The 19508-nt window shown below is 34.8% G+C and overlaps 1 protein-coding gene and 1 long non-coding RNA gene across 13 annotated transcripts in view; one reads left to right on the top strand and one right to left on the bottom strand.

Annotated features, from left to right (window-relative positions):
- The window catches only part of UBE3A (ubiquitin protein ligase E3A), a 95354-nt gene extending 77332 nt beyond the window's left edge, over nucleotides 1-18022 (top strand). For all 12 annotated transcript variants that reach the window (XM_070571985.1, XM_070572042.1, XM_070572015.1 and 9 more), the window contains 3 exons: nucleotides 82-155; nucleotides 14663-14806; nucleotides 16058-18022. In XM_070571985.1, the coding sequence (XP_070428086.1) occupies nucleotides 82-155; nucleotides 14663-14806; nucleotides 16058-16178 (339 nt within the window). In that variant the 3' untranslated portion in view covers nucleotides 16179-18022. The remainder of the gene's footprint in view (nucleotides 1-81; nucleotides 156-14662; nucleotides 14807-16057) is intronic.
- Nucleotides 1-19508, bottom strand: part of LOC103540210 (uncharacterized) — a 203200-nt gene that overhangs the window by 16039 nt on the left and 167653 nt on the right. The window lies entirely within an intron of this gene.

The following is a 19508-nucleotide window of genomic DNA, read 5'->3' as shown; positions in this document are numbered from 1 at the left end:
TGCGAAAGTATCATGTATGGATTTATTGTTTGTAATGGTGTGGTATAGAAGATGTTAAAACATATTTGCTTGAATTTGCAGAATCTAGATTTCCAAGCACTAGAAGAAACGACAGAATATGATGGTGGCTATACCAGGGACTCGGTTCTGATTAGGTGAGGTGATTAATTCTTAAAAGAAAGATTTAATTCACAAACGGGGGTGTGAGGTTTATTCTTTAGACCTTTGTCTCTAGGTGTTATTTCCAAAATAAGCAAACTCACAAATTCTTAGGCTATAAAATTAGAAGCGCTTTTGTAATATAATCACCACTTTTCATTGTTAATCTTGTGATTTATTTCCTGAAAGAAATGCTTTATGTAAGTCACGTTTTCTTCTGCATTTGGGGTATAAATTATCTGATATTCTTAGAGATTTTGATTACAGTGTGTTTACTGCTAGTTAGAAGATGATGAAAATAGAACTACCACATTTGAGTATTTCTCCTTTCTTTTGAACTCTGTTTGTGAACTGTTACTGACCTACCCTAAATGAAGTGCCTTTTCTGTAAAATGTTACTTTCTTTTATTTAATCCATATGATAATATGCCAAGATACATATTAGTATTTGTCTTTGACACATGAAGACACTGAGCCCCAGATTCTCACAGAAAGAGGCAGAGATTCCCAGTCTTACCTGGTTCCAAACAGATGCCCTTGCCTACTGTACTATCTCTTTTTCTGTACTGTGTATCCAATCCTGAAAGACATAGGCTTCCTCCTCCCCTGCTGAGATTGATAAAAGGGGACAAAGATGCCCTTTTGGCACCAGCTAGAGGTGTGAGGTGAGAAGGCATGCAAACAAATAACTTCTTGGAGGTTGTCTCTGAAGGTTATTGCTCTAAGACTGAAGTATGTGAACACCAGAAAATACTAACTGTATCTAGAAATAAACAATATGTTATTTCATATTATTTATGTTACATTATTTTCTTTTGTTCTGTTTATATTGTTCTTCATCCTGGTTCATAGGAGATTGCTAGTATCTCCTCTTTTTAGTACACCATTCATCATTTCCAGCAGCAACCACTGTTCTGCTACTTACTTGAAGTTTCAAGGGCAACCCATAAAAGGGTTGAGATAACATGATAGGAAAAACCTCACTTGTGAGTCACAAAGAGGATCCGGGTAGTATCTCCATTAGTGATATTATTGATCACAAATAGGACTTTGTAGCATCTTAATGTTTCTTTGAGAATAGTTCAAACTATCTTGTGCAGTTCTTTTATGGAAAAACTATTTTTTAAATAAATGTCTTAATTTTATTTCTAGGTTATATAATAAGGTAATTCCTACATGATACGTATTTTAAGATAACATGTGAATACATGGTTTGAAGGGCAAGCTAATAAGCACTATGTGAAATGACAGGGATATAGTAGCTTCCAGCTCATTCTCACAGTTAATGATATTCTAAAACACTTTGAAACAAATTTCAGCTTCTTAGTTTTGTCAACATAAATATGAAAATATTAATTCATTAAATAGAGTCTTCAGCTAGTAGGAAGTTTAAGACTCAGAATAGTGATTATAATACCAGGGAAAAATGGCAATATTGGTAATTTGGTTGGTATTTATTTCATATAAAGTATTCACAATTCATTAAAATGAAATGAAAAACTTTGAAACTGTTTAATACATTTCAACTAAAAATTAGCAGTCTAACGTTTAGTAGTATATAAAGCACCACTAGAAAAATTGATTTTAGTTTTAAATATTATAAAAATATAGTTCTACTAAAACTTTTACCAATAATAAAATGAAAATAAATTATTAAAAAAATAACCCTATATTTAAAACATGAACGTTTATACTTTTAAATAAAAGTTTAGCATTGATAAAAACAGTGTGAAAATGTTGAGTCACATGCAGATTTTTGTGTATGTGTTTTCCAGTTGCTGATAAAGCTCTCCCTGACTTCATTTGTTTTTTTTGGTTTTTTTTTTCTTCTTTAGATTGGCACCTGGGCTAACAACTGTTGCCAATCTTTTTGTGTTTTTTTCCTGCTTTATCTCCCCAAACCCCCCTGTACACAGTTGTGTATCTTAGTTGCACGTCCTTCTAGTTGTGGGTTGTGGGACGCTGCCTCAACATGGCCTGACGGGCGGTGCCATGTCTGCGCCCAGGATCTGAACCCTGGGCCACCGCAGTGGAGCGCGCGAACTTAACCACTCGCCCGCGAAGCTGGCCCCCTGACTTCATTTGTTTGATTGCTAGGAGACTTAGAGATGTCTTTTCAAATGCTGTCTACATTTTTGGGGTGAGAGGCAGGAACTGCAATTTTAACTGCTAGTTTCTGTTTCACAGGCTTGATCAGATTCAGATTTGATCCGTCCATCCCTCTCACCCCCAGTTAATGTGATTAATTCCATTGAATTTTTCAATGTTATATCAGGCTACCATTCCTAGATAAGCCTAACTTAGCTGTAGTCTGTTAGTTTATAAATATATCGTTCTATTTGTTTTGCTAACATTTTGTTAAGAATGTTTTTATGTGTATTCATGAGGAATACTGACCTGTAATTTCTTTTTCTTGTACACATTTATCAGGTTTTGCTATATATAATGAGTTCAAAAAAGTACCCTGCTTTATTTTCAGAAGTATTTGTGTAAGACTGATATTATATTTTTCTTAAATATTTGATTGAATTCACCGGTGAGATATCTGGGCCTAGAGATTTCTTTTGGGAAGATTTTGGTTTATTTTTTTAAATTTTATTTTGAAATAATTATAATGGAATATTTTTTTAAGTACAGGTTGGTCCAGTGTACCCTTCATTCATTTTCTCACAATGGTAACATCTTACATAACTATAGCACAATATCAAGATCAGGAAATTGATATTGATACAATCTGTAGATCATAAATTTCATCAGTTTTTCACACATGTGTATAGTTCTGTGCACTTTATCACATGTATATATTTGCATAACCACTACCATAATCAAAGTACAGAACTTTTTTGTCATCAGAAGACTCTGTTGTATTATTCCTTTATAGCCACACTCACACCCCCCCCCCAGCTTGAAATCCATCAAAGTTGTTGCATATACCGACAGTTTGTTCCTTTTTCTTGCTGTGTAATATCCCACGATATGGATGTACCACAGTTGGTTTAACCATTCAACTGTTGAAGGACACTTGGGTAGTTGTCAGTTTTTGCTTATTAAGTATAAAGCTGCTATGAACATTTAGGCACACATTTTTATGTGAACATGAGTTTTCTTTTCTCTGGGATAAATACCCAAGAGTGCAATCACTAGGTCATATAAGTGCTTGTTTAGTTTTTTAAGAAACTGCCAAAACTACTTTCCAGAGTTGCTGTGCCATTTTACATTTCCCTGAGTGTAATGTGATGAGTGATTGTTTCTCCCCATCATTGCCAACATTTGGTGGTGCCGAAATTGTTAATTTTATCCATTTATCCGTTCTATTAGACATGCTGTGATATCTTGTTGTGGTTTAATTAGAATTACCCTGATAGCAGTTATGTGGAGTATCTTTTCATGTACTTATTTGCCATCTGTATATTGTTTTTGTTGAAATGTCTGTTTTTTTACTGTTGAATTTGGAGTTCTTTATATAGTCTAGTCCTTTATGAGGTATATGGTTTGCAAATATTTTTGCCCACTCTATAGCTAGTCTTTTGATCTTCTTAACAGAGTCTTTTGCATAGCAAGTTTTTAAATTTGATGAACTCTGATTTTTCTTTTTATAGATCATACGTTTGATATCAAATCTGAAACTCTTGACCTAGCCATAGGCCCTGAAGATTTTCTTCTGTTTTTTCCCCTAAAATTTCATAGTTTTACATTTTACTTTGAAATCTGTGGCCCATTTTGAGTTAACTTTTGTATGATATGAGAAGTTCAAGTCAAAAATTCGCTTTTTTTGCCAATGGCTATCTGGTTGTTCCCATATAACTTATTGAAAAGACTATCTTTCCCTTGCTGTTTTTTGCCCTTTTATCAAAAATAAGTTGGTAATGTTTGTGTGAATTTATTTCTGAATTCTCTCTGTCCTTACATTGATCTGTGTGCCTGTCCATCCTTCTGCCAGTATCACAATGTCTTTATTGCCATAGGTATGTGATAAGTATTAACATCGGATAGAGTGCTTACTCCCATTTTAAAAGAAAAGTTTCTTTTCCAAATTATTTTAGCTACTCTTTGCTTTTCTATATAGATTTTATATTCACCTTGTCTGTGTCCACAAAATCCTTGCTGAGGTTTTGATAGGAATTACACTAAGATCGAATTGAGGAGAATTGACATTTTTACTATGTTGACCCTTGTAATCTATGAACACAGTAATGCTCTCTATTTAGATCTTCTTTGATTTCTTTCATGAGCATTTTGTAATTTTTGGCATACAGATCCTATTCTTGTTTTGTTTGATTTATACCTAAGGATATGATTTTCTTTGGAGTGATTATAAATGGTATTTTATTTTTATTTTCAGTTTCCACGTTTCTTGTTAGTATATAGAAATGTGATTGATTTTTACATGATGTTCTTATATCCTCAGACCTTGTTGAACTCACCTTATTTTAGAAGTTTTTTTGTAGACTTACTGGAGTTTTCTCTGTAGGCAATCATGTTATCTGTAAATAGGGACAGTTGCATCTCTTCCTTTTAAATTTGTATGCCTTTTCTTTCTTTTTTCCTTTCTTATGCTGGCTAGAACTTTTAGCATTATGCTGAATAAGGGTAGTAAAAGTGAAAACCTTGCCTTGTTCCAAATTTAGGAGAAAGCATTCATTCTTTAACCATTATGCTTGATGTTAGTGTAGTTAGTGCACTGAATTCAAGGAGGTTCCCCTCTATACTCTTTTGCTGAGAGTTTTATCATGAATGGGCTTTTGGATTTTCTCAGATGCTTTTTCTACATCAGTTGATGTGATCATGATTTTTCTTTATCCTGTTAATATGACACATCACATTAATGAATTTTCCAATATTGAACCAGCCATGCATACCTGATTCAACCCCATTTGGCTTATTGTTGAATTCTACTTGGTAATTGGTTGATGATTTTTGTGTTTAAGTTCATGAGAGATCTTGGTCTACAGTTATGTCGTATTTTTTATTGTCTTGCTCTGGTTTTAACATCAGGGTAATTAAGGCCTCATGAAAAGAGTTGGGAAGTGTTATACTCTCTGGAAGCGATTGTGTTAAAGTGGTATTAATCCTTAAATGTTTGGTAGAATTCTCCAGTGAAATCACCTGGGCCTGGAGATTTTCTTTTTGGGGAGGTTTGTAATTTTAATTTTTTTAATGGTAATAGGACTGTTAAAATTACCTTTCATACTGGGTGAGTTGTGGTAGTTTGTGTTATTCGAGGAGTTGATTTATTTCATCTAAGTTGTCAAATTTGTGTGTGTGGAGTTCATAATATTCCCTTTTTATCCTTTTGATGTCTGCAGGTCTGAACTGATCATCCCCTTTTTTATTCATGATGGTGGTAGTTTGTGTTTTCTGTTTCCCAGTCAGTATTGCTGAGAGGTTTGTCAAAATTATTGATTATATTGAAGAGCCAACTTTTTTAAAATTTCTTTTCCTGTTTTCAGTTTCATTGATTTCTGCTCTTTTATTATTTCCTTCTTTGTTTTGGGCTTATTTTGCTGTTCCCGTTCTGGCTTATTAAGGGTAGAAACACTGATTATTGATTTGGGAACTTTCCTCTTTTCTAATCTAAGCATTTAAAGCTTTAAGTTTTATTCTCAGCCTTTAGCTGTATCCCAAATATTTTGATATGTTGTACTTTCATTTTTCTTCATATCCATGTATTTTTTAAAATTTATTTTGAGACTTTGTCTTTGACCCTTATTTAAATGTTGTTTAATTTCCAGGACTTTTGGATATTTTCCTGTTTTTTTCCTTCTGTTATTGATTTCTGGTTTGATTTCTTTAAGATTAGAAAACTTAGTCTCCATGGCTTCAAAACTTTCGAATCTGTGTATTCTCTGTTGGTCGGCAGAGTGTTCTATAAATGTCAATTTAGATCCTGTTGGTTGATGATTTTGCTGATTTTCTGACTAGTGGTTCTATCAGTTGCTCAGAGAGGAGTGTTGAATGCTCTAAGTGGTGGATTTATCTGTTTGTCCTTTCAGCTCTTACCAATTTTGGCTTTGTGTATTTTGAAGATCTTTTGTTTGGTGCATGCACTTAGAGCTCCAGTATATCTTTTTGGTGGATTGATCCTTTTATCGTTATGTGATGTGCCTTTTTGTCTCTACTAATTTTCTTTCCTCCAAAATCTACTTATCTGATATTAATCCTCTTTAACACTTTTTTTTAAATTGAACTTTTTATTTTGAGGTAATTGTGGAATTGCATGCAGTTATGAAAAATAATATAGAGAGACCCTGTATATACTTTCCCCATTTCCCTCAGAGATAATTTTTTTGCAAAACATTAGTACAATATCACAACTAGGATATAGTCAAGATACAGAAAAGTTCTCTTACCACAAGAATCCTTCCTATTGCCCTTTTAGAGCCACACCCACATTTCCACCCTACTCCCACTCCAGTCTCTAACCCCTGACAACCACTAATCTGTTCTCTGTTTCTTTCATTTTTGTCATTTTCAAGAATGTTAGATAAAGGAATCATATACACAGTATGTCTCCTTTTGGGATTGATTTTTTTTACTCAACCTGGTTCCCTTGAGAGTCCAAATTTTTGCATGTATCAATAGTTTGTTCCCTTTTTGTTTGTTTGGTGAGGAAGATCATCCCTGAGCTAACATCTGTGCCAGTTTTCCTCCATTTTGTATATGAGATGCCACCACAGCATGGCTTGTTGAGTGGTTCGTAGGTCCGCACCCAGGATCCAAACCCACGAACCCCAGGCCGCTGTAGGGGAGCACACAAACTTAACCTCTACACCAGTGGGCCAGCCTTGATAGTTTGTTCCTTTTTATTGCTGAGTATTATTTCTTGATACGGATTTACGACATTCTTTTTTTCCATTGCCTGTTGAAAGACTCCAAGGTTTTTTCCAGTTTGGGGCTACTATGAATAAAATTGCTATGAAAAATCATGTAGTTTTTTAGTAAAACATAAGTTTTCATTTCTCTGGGATAAATGCCAAGAGTGCAGTTTTTTTTTTTACTGTTGAGTTTGAGAGTTCTTTGCATATTCTTGATATCTGCTCTGTCCTTCCTTGATTGAATTACTTTTTCACATATGTCAAAGTTGAACATATTTGTGTAGATCTGTTTCTGGTATTTGTCTCTTTTTCCTTTTATTGCTGTCAGGTTTTGCTTCATGTATTTTGAGGCTCTGTCATTTGGTGCATACCCATTTAGAATCCTTATGTCTCTTGGTGGATTGATCCTTTTATCATTATATAAGGTCCATCTTGTAATTTTCTTTGCTCTGAACCTGATATGAATATAATCATTCCTGTTTGGGTTTTTTTATGTTTGCGTGATACATCTTTTTCTGTTTTACTTTCAACCTCTCCATGTTGCTGAATTTGAACTGAGTTTCTTCTAAATAGGATAGAGTTGAGTCATATTCTTTTTTCATTCACTCTGTCAATCTTTACCTTTTAATTGATATATTTAGACTATTTATGTTTAAGGTAATTGTTGATATGTGAGGGCTTAAGTCTGCCATTTTATTTATTTTCTGTTTCTTTCCTCTTTATGGTTTCTTGTTTCTATTTTTTTGCCTTCCTTGGGTTACTTAGTTACTTGAACATATTTTAGGATTCCTTTCTGATTCAGTTTTCATACTCTCTTTTGTGTGTATTCTTTAGTGTTCTTCATGAATGCTGTTTGTATTACATTACACATATGTGATACTGGTATCAACATCTCTTCCAGTGAAGTGTGGAAACCTTTTCCTTTGGGTCTCTTACTTTCTCCACTTTTATATGTCATTGTCTTGCATATTAATGCTGTTATAATTTTCATATCAGTCACCAAATAGGATTTATAGAACTAGTGAGGAGAAGGGTAGTCTATTATATGAACCTATATTTCTGCTATTTCCATTCTTCCTTCCATTTACTTAAAGAGTCTATCTTTTTCCTTCAGTCAGTCTTCAAAGACAAGTCTGCTAATGACAAATTCTTTTACTTATCCTTTGTCTGAGAATGACTTTATTTTCCTTTTATTCTTGAAGAATAGTTTTGTTTATGCTTTTTGGGGTTTGTTCAGCTTCTTGAAACTGTGAGTTTGTATCTTTTACAAAACTTGGAAAGTTTTCAGCCATCATTTCTTCAAATACCTTTTCAACCCCACTCTCTCTTTTCTCTTTCTGGGCCTCTAATGATACCAGTGTTCAGTCATTTGCCGTTGTTCCACGTGTACCTGAGGCTCTGTTCATTTCTATTTTTCAGTCTGTTTTCTCTCTTTTGTTCAGATTTTTATCTTCTTTCATCTTCACTCTACTTGAGACCACCCAGTATTTTTCTTTTATTGTGTTTTTCACCTCTATAGTTTCTGTTTGTCTTTTTTTAATTGTAACTTCTATTTCTTTGTTGAGATTTTCTGTTGTTTCATTTGTGAAACAATAGAACTTGTAATTGCTTGTGGAATCACTTTTCTGATGACTGCATTAAAATCCTTATCATATAATTTCAACGTCTTATTTGTCCCAGTGTTAATGTCAGTTGATTTTCTTTCCTTCATATTGTGATTTTCCTGGTTTTTGGTATGACAGGTGATTTTGGATTGTATCCTGGACATATTGGCTCTTATGTTAGGAAACTCTGGGTCCTATTTACATTTTTTTCTTTTAGTAGATGGTCATCCTGTTCAAGTTTAGCATGCAGGTCCTGGCATACTTTGTGTGGGTTGTGGTTCCAGTGACAAATTTAATTTTCAGAGCCATTGTGGTGCTATTCAGGTCTGCTTCATGTATCTCATTTCACTCAGGCTTCCTCTCCTCCCTGATGGTATTGCTTAAGGGGTGCAAAATGAGTTACTTCTCCAGTCTGAGCTGTGTGGTGTTTCAGGCCCATGGGACTGGAGAGCACTTCCTGGGCCCTGTGCCTGTTGTGGCAGGATCCCCCTTACTGGTATTCCTGGCCATTCAGTGTGTCTGGGCTGGGAGAGACTCTGAGGCTCTGGCAGGAAGGAGAGCACTTTCCAGGACAGGGCCAATTGTGGCAGAATTCAGTTCCCTGCCAACTGTATCTCTGGGTTGGCAAGGAGAGTTTCAGGCATGGTTTCATTTCTTCTTGATTTTTAAGATTTTTCTTCTGTGTTCTCTTTCAGTGGTATTATCGTAGTGCTTAATTCACTACGATACTACTAGTGGTTCTTTTAGTTTAGTTTTCATTTCTTCATATTGATGTGATTTTTTTCTTTTATATCACATTATTCCTTAGTTCTGTCGTGTCTTCCAAAATCTTCCTTTTCTTCTGTTACCTTTGTTCTGAGATTCCCTATTTCTGATCTACTTGTTCTTTCATGGCTTCTAGTATTGTTTTAAAAAAATATTTAGCTCAATTTGAAATTCATTTATAATTTTCATTTGTTAGCAAATCTTTTGGTGTACTTTCTTTTTCATTCTCTATAGGGACATCATTCTCGTACACATGTACTTGCTCTCTATTAATAACTTTGTTTAGTATTTGACTGCAATTCTTTTCTGTTGCTCATTTTTTTAAAAGTGAAACTAGTTTGCAAGAGGGAGAAATAGGCCAAGACAGCTTTTCGTGCTTCAGGAGGTCTCCATGCGTTTTGTTTATGTAGGATGATAAGAACTATGATCTTGTGCTTTCTGAAATGCCTTCTCTACTTCCCTGACCACACTTAATTTAATTTTCCTTTGCCTTTACTATCCTTGATCTGGTCAGTTTGGATGTTATTCCCAGCAGTTTCTCCTCAGTATAAGGTTTATTTTGGAAGGGAAGTTTGGTGTCAAGAGTGTTAAGTGCCCAGAGCTTATTGTATCATGATCCCCTTGTAATCATCGGCAAATTGGATCTTGTGGAACTCCCTCTTAACTTTTAACTACTATTCTCAAACTGGCCCTGCTTTCCAGCAGGTCAGTGGTTTTGAGGCTCCCTTGTTCTCAAAGCTATAAGAAACCACTTGTCTTCCCTCTGCTTCCTCACTCACTGGTGCTGATAACCAACCAGTTCTTCTAGATGTCAGTAGTTTGTTCCTATCCACTTATATTCGAAGATTCATGGGGGATATCTTATCACCTAGTTTTGTTATAGGTATTCCCTGTAGGTCTTTAATTTTCCCATCCAATTAGCTCTGTTTTTATGGGAGAGATTGGGAAGATTTTTTTAAAAAAAGCAAAAAACAAAATGTGTCACTGCCACCATCATATTCCCAAAACCCCTTATCTGTCTTTCACCTGATTTTAGTATCCATTAGTATCCTTACCTGAATCCATTATTTCACTGGGGGTTGCAAACTGGTTATTTGGAAAATAATTTTCTTCTTCTGTTCATTCTTTCTTTATACGTGCCATTCATTTTCTTCTTTTTAATGGGTGCTATTTAGGTACTTTGAAAAACAGTTCTACTGAAAAGGCATGATAAAATGTATTTAAATACTTCAGAGTAAGGAGTTAATGTAATAATTTCAGTAGTGGTAATTGTTTGGCTTTTTAGTGTTTTTTGCCTTTTTCTGAATCATGTTATGAACATACGGCTTTTATGTTTAATGTGTTGCACAGTCATTGATCTTAATGATGTTCAAATTACTTAGTCTTTGTGTATTTTTAGCATGACCCCATTAAATTTTGAAATTTTTAGCTCACCTTCAACATTCTTAACCCTAGGTGTGAAATAAGCCATTTTTGCAAGAAATTATTGGGGAATGGCATTTAGAAGTGAATATTGGGTACAAGAGATGACCTTTTTAATTAAATGTTATTGCTTGCAGGTGTTTTTCAGGGGACAGAGCTAGGAAGAAATTTTTCCCAGTATATACTAGAAATCACCCCATATCAATACAGAGATAGTGCCCACATTTTTTTGTATGGCTGAATACTGTCAGATTGTGTGGCTGCAGCGTAGATTTTTTTTTTTTTTTTAAAGATTGGCACCTGAGCTAACAACTGTTGCCAATCTTTTTATTTCTCTGCTTTATCTCCCCAAATCCCCCTGGTACATAGTTGTATATCTTAGTTGCAGATCGTTCTAGTTGTGGCATGTGGTGGGACACCGCCTTAACGTGGCCCAACGAGCAGTGCCATATCCGCACCCAGGATCCAAACTGGTGAAACCCTGGGCCGCTGCAGCGGAGCGTGCGATCTTCACCACTCGGCCACAGGGCTGGCCCCTGCAGCATAGATTATTAATGTTCATGGACATAGTGGTTGTTTCTAACCTTTTACTATTAGAAGTGATGTAACAGTGAATCATCAGATGCATGGATTATTCCGTACATATGTAAGGGTATCATTAAAGTAAATTGCTGAAAGTGGCATTGTTGTATTAAATGCCACTACATGCATATGTAATTTTGCTATTCTCCTTCACAGAAATTGTAACATTTTGCACTCCCACCAGCAGTATATAAGAGTATACACCTACAATTACCCAACCCAAAGTGTTGTTAAACTAGGATGTTTATCAGCTAGTTGAGAAACGATATTTCAGTGTAGTTATAATTTGTGTTTTCCTCATTATGAATGAGAGTGGGCATCTTTTCTTGTACTTAAGAGCTATTTGTATTTTTTTATAGTCTTGTTCATTTTCCTGCCCAGTTATTGGTCATTTTCTTCATTTTTAGAAACTCTGTGTTAGGGAGATTCGCAGTTTAACGTTGATAAATTTTCAAATATTTTTTTCCTAGTTCGTCATTTGTTTTTGATTTTGCTGACAGGGTGTTTTTCCAAGTGAAAGCTTTTATGTTCATGTAGTTAAATATTGTTCTTTTCCTGTATTCTGCTTTGGTGTGCATTTCTTTAGTTTTTTTTTTTAATTTGTTTTCTTGCTTTTTTGTTTCTGACTTCCGTGTCCCTAGTAGAAATTATGGTCATTTTGCTTGTCCTTTGGTCACCTTGTAAATTAGTCTTTATTTCGAAGTTCATTTTGTATATTTCTTGAGTATTTTTGAGTATTCTCATTTCTAATTCAGATTTGTCCATCTCTCTCTGAGTTTTGTATTTCTGATTAATGGTGTTCTTTCTCATCTGTTGTTGCATTTTCCCTTCATATTGGAATGTGAATGTCACAGATTTCCCATTCTTCACAACTGGTTTTTTCAGATGTACTTTTTTTCTGCCAGAAAGTTTGGTTTCTCATGTATTTGCTGGACTTGTTTTATAATTATTTGGATTTTGGAATTCTGTTTTTCTCATTTATGTTTGTATATGTTGGATTTTTCTGGACCTGCTGTTAGTAGATCTCATGGGAGAGTGAGGAGGAGTTTGGTGGCTTTAGTGATCTCTCCATAGAAGGTCTTCTTTTGCTGTGGCAATGGTAGTTTCTTTGATATATGGTTATTTGGCCCAGCTCCTTCTGATTCTTCAATTCCATCTTGTTTAATCAGGGCCTTTTTTCATCAGGTGCTTCTATCCCTTTACAACCAGAAGTTACTTTCAAGGGACACCCCTGCCTCCCAAGGTGCCCCCCATCTCTTCCAGACATGGTGCCTTCTTGAGACTGCCATTTCTGGTCCCAGGTACTTTCCAAGGCCCTTCCTTTTAGCCACCTGTTGCCAGTGCCCTTACCTGCCCTTGGTAGTTCACTCTTGGGTGCCTCTCCCCTCCTGGAGTGAACCCTAACCCATGTTATTCTTCACACTTCGTTCTTCCACATACTCCTGCTGGACTCTGCTAGTGTGGGCTTAGTTATTCATACTCCAGATTACATGTCACTTGGAGTTTGCTGCTAGTTTAATCTAGGCATAGGTTATGGGTATTTTTATTGGATTTTCTTTCCTTTTTGATCTGGTTAGGTTTTGGGAGATGTGAATGGGATGTGATCCATGCAGCTACCACTTTTATGTTGGAACAAAGAAGCTTTTTTTTTTTATTTTCAGTTTTCTAAGTAGTTGTATTCTTAATTCTTGTTGTAGAACATAACACTTAGAGGAAGAGAAGAATTTTGTTGAGTAATTGTTTTCATTATATAAACTGATAGTAACCCCAATATTTTAAGTTCTAGTTTTTTTTTAAAGAGAACCAAAGAAATAGCTCCTAAATAATAGAGCCAGACTGGTCAGAGTGACCACTCCTGGTCTGCTACTTCCATCAGGGTCTGTCTCCTCCACTCAAGGGCACCCTGCATCTTTCTCTTCAGGTGTGCCTGGTTCACTTAGGTTTCAGAGCACTTCTGCAGTGTGAGAAGGTTTGATTATCACCCATTGTAGGGCAGCTTTTCTGCCCTGACAGAGGGCTCTGGCTACAGCAGACTTCCTTTTTTCTCTTGCCAGCCACCCAAAAGAATTACCTAAACTGTATGATTTCTTTCCTTCCTGAGAAATGTGCCTGCAAATTCCATGTCCAGATTCCTGTTGTATTTCTTTATCATTTCCTCTAGGTGAGTGGTAGGTTTGCAGAAACTTAGGGGTGAGGAGGATGTTAGAGTGTCAGGCAAGGGAAGTAGCGAGACACTGGATAGAGCCAAGAAGTCTAATAAAGCTGCTAACCCTTGTCAGAAATAATGGCATTGCACCAACAAAAATGCCAGCATTTTGGTAATAGAAATTATATACTGGAATACTAGAATATCAAAAGCTAGAATTTTAATTATGGATGTGGGAAGTATGATGTTCTCTGACAAGGTTCTGGAAAGAACTTTTCAAATAAATATTGAAATACATTATTTCACCAATTAAACGTTCTTTTTTTTTTTTTTTTTCTAAAATCTTCAAATTTTTTAGCTGAGTGTATATGTTAAAATAAGGCGTACCTGATTATTCAAAGAAGCATGCCAAAATTGTTCTTAATGAGCTTGCATTTTGTTTTTAGAGTGAGTATAACAAGCAACATTGTAACATGACTTTTATCACATAGGTTTTAGGAATTCTAGGGATAAATTCATTAAGATAACTCTGTATGGCAGAAATATCAGTATAATCCCCCATTCCCCATTTTACAGCACACACTATTGGTAAAAGTGTTCCAGTTTGTATAAAAATTGTATATTTTTGTATTACTGCTATTAGATGTGTAAGTTGTTTGTTTGTTCGTTTTTCTTTTGTCCTTATCTGTATCACCTTTTCTCCCAAAGTTAAATCAGGAATGAGTAGACTGAGAGAATAAGGAAGTAAAACATATACCTGAAGACATCTGGAGTTAATTTTTTCAGATTATTTTCTTTCAGTCATTTTCAGTGCATGGGATTTTGGCTTTGAATTTTGTCTTTTGTTTGTTACTGATTATGTATTGTGAATATGCCATAGTTTACATAATTATTTCCTATTGTTGGACACTTTAGGTTTACCAGTTTTTACTTTTATAAATAATACAGTGATGAACATAAACTTTGATGTTTTTAAAACTGTTTCCTTAAGATAAATTTGCTTAAGTGGAATTCCTATATCCTAGATCACCAGGAATCAATCTTTAGGGTTCCTGATATTAACTTGTAAGTTGTCTCTTAATATGGTTTTAATACAAGTCATATGCTTATGTTAGTGCTGGTTGTAACGAATGCCAAACTAAAGTCAGGATTATATTTTTTCTCATTAGGGAGTTCTGGGAAATTGTTCATTCGTTTACAGATGAGCAGAAAAGACTCTTCTTGCAGTTTACAACGGGCACAGACCGAGCACCTGTAGGCGGACTAGGAAAATTAAAGATGATTATAGCCAAAAACGGCCCAGATACAGAAAGGTAATTACTAAATTGTGACTACATACCGCAAACCTTGCATTCTATATCTCACACGTGTGGACCGTAAAGTAGCTTCTGAGCACTTTTATAATTTTATATAGAAATCTCCAAATCATATGCAAAATTAGTTCACAGAATATTTTGTTAATATTATTTGAGGAAATTTTTAAACACTGGCCTCGTGAAAAATTATTATAGGATTTACTTGATTTGGAACTTTGCAAATCGGTGTGATTCATTCAGTTTTTGGTTCAGAATTTTTTAATTGAAAGCCATATTATGTAATCTATTTAGAGTAGTTAAATTGAGGCTCAGACTGTCTGTTCAGCACTAGATTATGCCAGAATCCTCAATTTCATAATCTTTGACTAATTTTGTTCTCTCTCTATTGTATAAGTTAACTTATTTGGTGAGTAGGGACCGTACATGAGCACTAGCATACAGGCATAGCTTATTTTATTGCAGTCCACATATACTGTGGGGTTTTTTTGTTTGTTTTTTTTTTAACAAATTAAAGGCAGGACCCTCCAGCAAAAACATTATGACTCGCTGATAAGTATTTTTTAACTAAGATATGTACGTTGATGCTTTTTAGACATAATGCTAGTGTATACTTTATAGACTACAGTATAAATAATTGTTTAATGCACTGGGAAACCAAAATATTTGTGTTACTCGCTTTATTGCAATGTTCACTTTATTGCTGTGGTCTGGAACTGAACCTGCAATAATCTCCAAGGTATGCCTATATTTATTGGTTTAAATGCATAGAAACATTTCTGTTAGTCTTCTACATTATCTGACATATAATGTATTAATGTAAATTTATTTATATTTATGGAATAATTTACATAGTCGTATTGCCAGAAATATTTCTCAGCAGCATCAAAGAGTACACCTCTATAGTGGGGATACTGATACCCACTCTGTAGGTTTATTATGAGAAGATTTAGTTAAATGAACTCTAAGGGTTAAGTACCTAAACAATATCTGGTATGTAGTAATAACTCGGTGGTTGCAATATGTTATCATCATTGATCATCGTCATTAGCATTGAGTGACTTAAAACATAAACACAAATTGATACTTGGTTGTTGCATGATGAAAGCAAAAAGTTTATGACTTGCATTAATGTGTAGTCTATATTGCAAACCATCTCAACTATATTTACCATCTAAAAGTAGAATCATTTAATACTGAATGTATTTCCCATGACTTATTTTCCTGTTTTTCCCCTTTCTCTCTATTTAGGTTACCGACATCTCATACTTGCTTTAATGTCCTTTTACTTCCGGAATATTCAAGCAAAGAAAAACTTAAAGAGAGATTGTTGAAGGCCATCACTTATGCCAAAGGATTTGGCATGCTGTAAAAAAAAGTGGAAAAAAAATGAAAAAAGAAAAAAAGGGAAAAGAAACGGAAAAGAAAATTTAAAATTTTAATAAATATAACAAGAGGGATAAAATTGGTGGTGATAGTGTCCCAGTACAAAAAGGCTGTAAGATAGTGAACCACAGTAGTCACCTATGTCTGTGCCTCCCTTCTTTATTGGGGATATGTGGGCTGGAACAGCAGATTTCAGCTACTTATATGAACAAATCCTTTATTATTATTATTTTTTTTTGCGTGAAAGTGTTACGTATTCTTTCACTTGTATGTACAGAGAGGTTTTTCTGAATATTTATTTTAAGGGTTAAATCACTTTTGCTTGTGTTTATTACTGCTTGAGGTTGAGCCTTTTTGAGTATTTAAAAAAATATATACCAACAAAACTACTCTCCCAAGGAAAATATTGCCACCATTTGTAGACCATGTAACCTTCAAGTATGTGCTATTTTTTGTCCCTGTATCTAACTCAAATCAGGAACTGTATTTTTTTTTTAAAACAATTTGCTTTTGAAACTTGAAGTCTTGAAAACAGTGTGATGCAATTGCTGCTGTTCTAGTCCCCAAAGAGTTTTCTGTGCAAAATCTTGAAATCAATAAAGATGGAAGGGAGAATGTGGAATGTTTAACTGCAGCCCTCAGAACTTTCCTTTAGTAACAGCACAACAGATTAAAAACAGCTCATGTCACAGTATGTCGTCTTCATGTGTCTTGCAACGAACTGTTTCAGTAGCCAGTCCTCTTTCTTAGTATATGAAAGGACAGGGATTTTTTTTGTTCTTGTTCTTGTTCTTGTTCTTGTTCTTGTTGTTGTTTTAAGTTTACTGGGGAAAAGTGCATTTGGCCAAAAGAAATGGTAGTCAAGCGTATTGCAAGAAAGTTAGGAAGTTTGTTTATTATAAACACAAAGCATGTGAAAGTGCACTTAAAATAAGTTTTTTATTAATTACTTATTAGCTACATTTTAAATAGACAATCCAAAGTCTTCCCTTCATGTTGCCATCATCTTGTCTAATCTGCCATTTTATCAAGGCACATGATCAGTGTTGCAATATAATGGAAAAATGGCTACTGTGCCTTGTTTTACTTAATGATACAGTAAGCAAACCTGGAAATGAATGGAACTATTACTTTTAAGTCCTATTTACATTGTATATCCCCAAAGATTAAATTTTACTTCAAAAAAAAGTGTTAAATATTGCTTTCATGTACTCTGGAAAAGTACAAATAGGTTTAAATTACTGGACATTCAGAAGTAGTAGTTTCCCCTTTCTAGTCTTCTGTGTCTGTGATGTTAATTTCTCTTATTGCAATATAAAATAAAAGGATTATGTATTTTTAAGGAGAGACATATTGATATATCCTTTTACTACAAGCTACAGCTAATGTGCTGAGCTTGTGCCTTGATGATTGTTTTAACTGACTATGACAGATCAATGTGATGATTTGTTTGAAATTGGCAGGAACAATACAGCTTTCAAATCATTGGAGGGGAAAAAGGATGTCTTTCAGGATTATTTTAATTCCTTTAGTAATTGAGACAGAATTGTTATGTACCATAATGCTTAAATAAAACAGTGACATATTTCACCATAATTTAGTGGATAAAGAAGACAATGCTTTCCATATTGTGATATGGTAATATGAGTTTTTTCTGGGCCAGCCTTTAGAACACTGTTAAGGTATGTACACTACCTTGATGGCAAGGGACCCTTATGCTACTACAGTCATCTTAAAGGGCCTCTCATCCATGTGCTTCTTGTGTAAAATGAAAGTGAGAAGAGAAATCAAATACTCGGGGGCATTTTATATAATAAATTCGTGAAGAAATTTGTGCTCTTCAGTTCTCAAGTTTTATTATCACTACAGTATTGAAGTTCTAAAATTGTAATAACATATCTGTATGAAATTTTTGAATGGTAATTGAGTATAGGTTATCACATATAGAATTCACATCAGATAGACTTTTAACAAACAGTTGAAAATAAATCTACCCTTAAAAATATTTGAAGAGAAAAAAGTCATTGGTTGTCCAGACTAGCTGTTCTCACTTGCGTAGTAATTAATTATCCTGGGCATGTTACCACTTCCCTTTTCATTACTGTATACTAGAATGTCACTGGACAATATCTTAAGGAAGAGGAAAGCAATAAAAATTTTGACTATAGTGGGTACTCCCTCTACCCCAAGTGTCATGTCATAAAGGTACTTTTTTGCTCAGATACTCTCACATATTTTGGTTTTCTCTGAATCAGCCCACAGTCTGCAGGAAGCTCTGGGAGGAAAAAATGAACCATAAACTAAAATAATTGGCTTTCTAAATGAAATATAAGCTGTCTTTTACATTTTATTATTATAGAAAATTTCAATCATATAATGTAAAAATGCAGCCTACAGCCAAACTTTTCTGGATCCTGGCAGCTTCAGCAAATGATTTAGATTTCCTGACCCTATATACTACGTTCCTGAGCTGTGGTTAATTGTGTGGTAAAATCCAATTACAACTTCCCTAGCTTTATTTTAGGATACATACCTATGTAGGGTGATACATATCAAAAAGAAACTTGAAAATGAGGCTTCAGACAGAACTAGCTGGTGTTATTCATTCCTCCCTTGGCACATATATCTTACTATAAAGGATAGATGATTGTAACCTGGCAACATCACTCCCTGTTCACGTAAAAACACGACTGTGCTGGTATTCCAGGTCCCCTTTAAGGGTTTTCTCAAGAATTTCATCAAACTATCAGAGGAAGGAGTGTCTTTCCAAGGCTACTCTATCTGTAGTCTTGATCCCTTTACCTGCTTGCCATAAATATATGTAGAATATATTCCAACTTCCACCAACCTCTATGAACCATCTCTACCCTTCCTGTCTCTTCCCTGAACCACCAAAGAATTCAAACAGCTTCCATTTGCTCCTTCTCTCGTCTTTTTTTTTACCCATAGTGTCAGTCCATAAAGAATTTTTGGCGGAAGATAGACAGTGTTAGAAGTGCAGATTCCCCAGGCTTTCACCCCTTCCTTGTTGAAATCCAGAGGGTTGGCATTTGTTAACCACTGCAAGAAGATTTTGATGAAGATGTCTCACTCTGAGAAATGCTGCTGATCCATTGCTGTGCCACTGAAAATGCTCTCCTGAAGGATACACATCCTCCTCATTGCCCGTAAGAACTCTTCAACCTTGACAATACCTTGAACTTAGTTCGGCTGCTACTCTGCTTCCTTTTTGGGTTGGATGGATACTACTATAATTCTGCTTAAAGTTCTTGTCTGTACTTACTCAATTCTCTCTGTTCAACCACTCCTGAGGATT

Source organism: Equus przewalskii, chromosome 1 (assembly GCF_037783145.1).
Source record: "Equus przewalskii isolate Varuska chromosome 1, EquPr2, whole genome shotgun sequence".
Lineage (NCBI taxonomy): Eukaryota > Metazoa > Chordata > Mammalia > Perissodactyla > Equidae > Equus > Equus przewalskii.
This window is presented reverse-complemented; position numbering and strand designations above follow the sequence as displayed.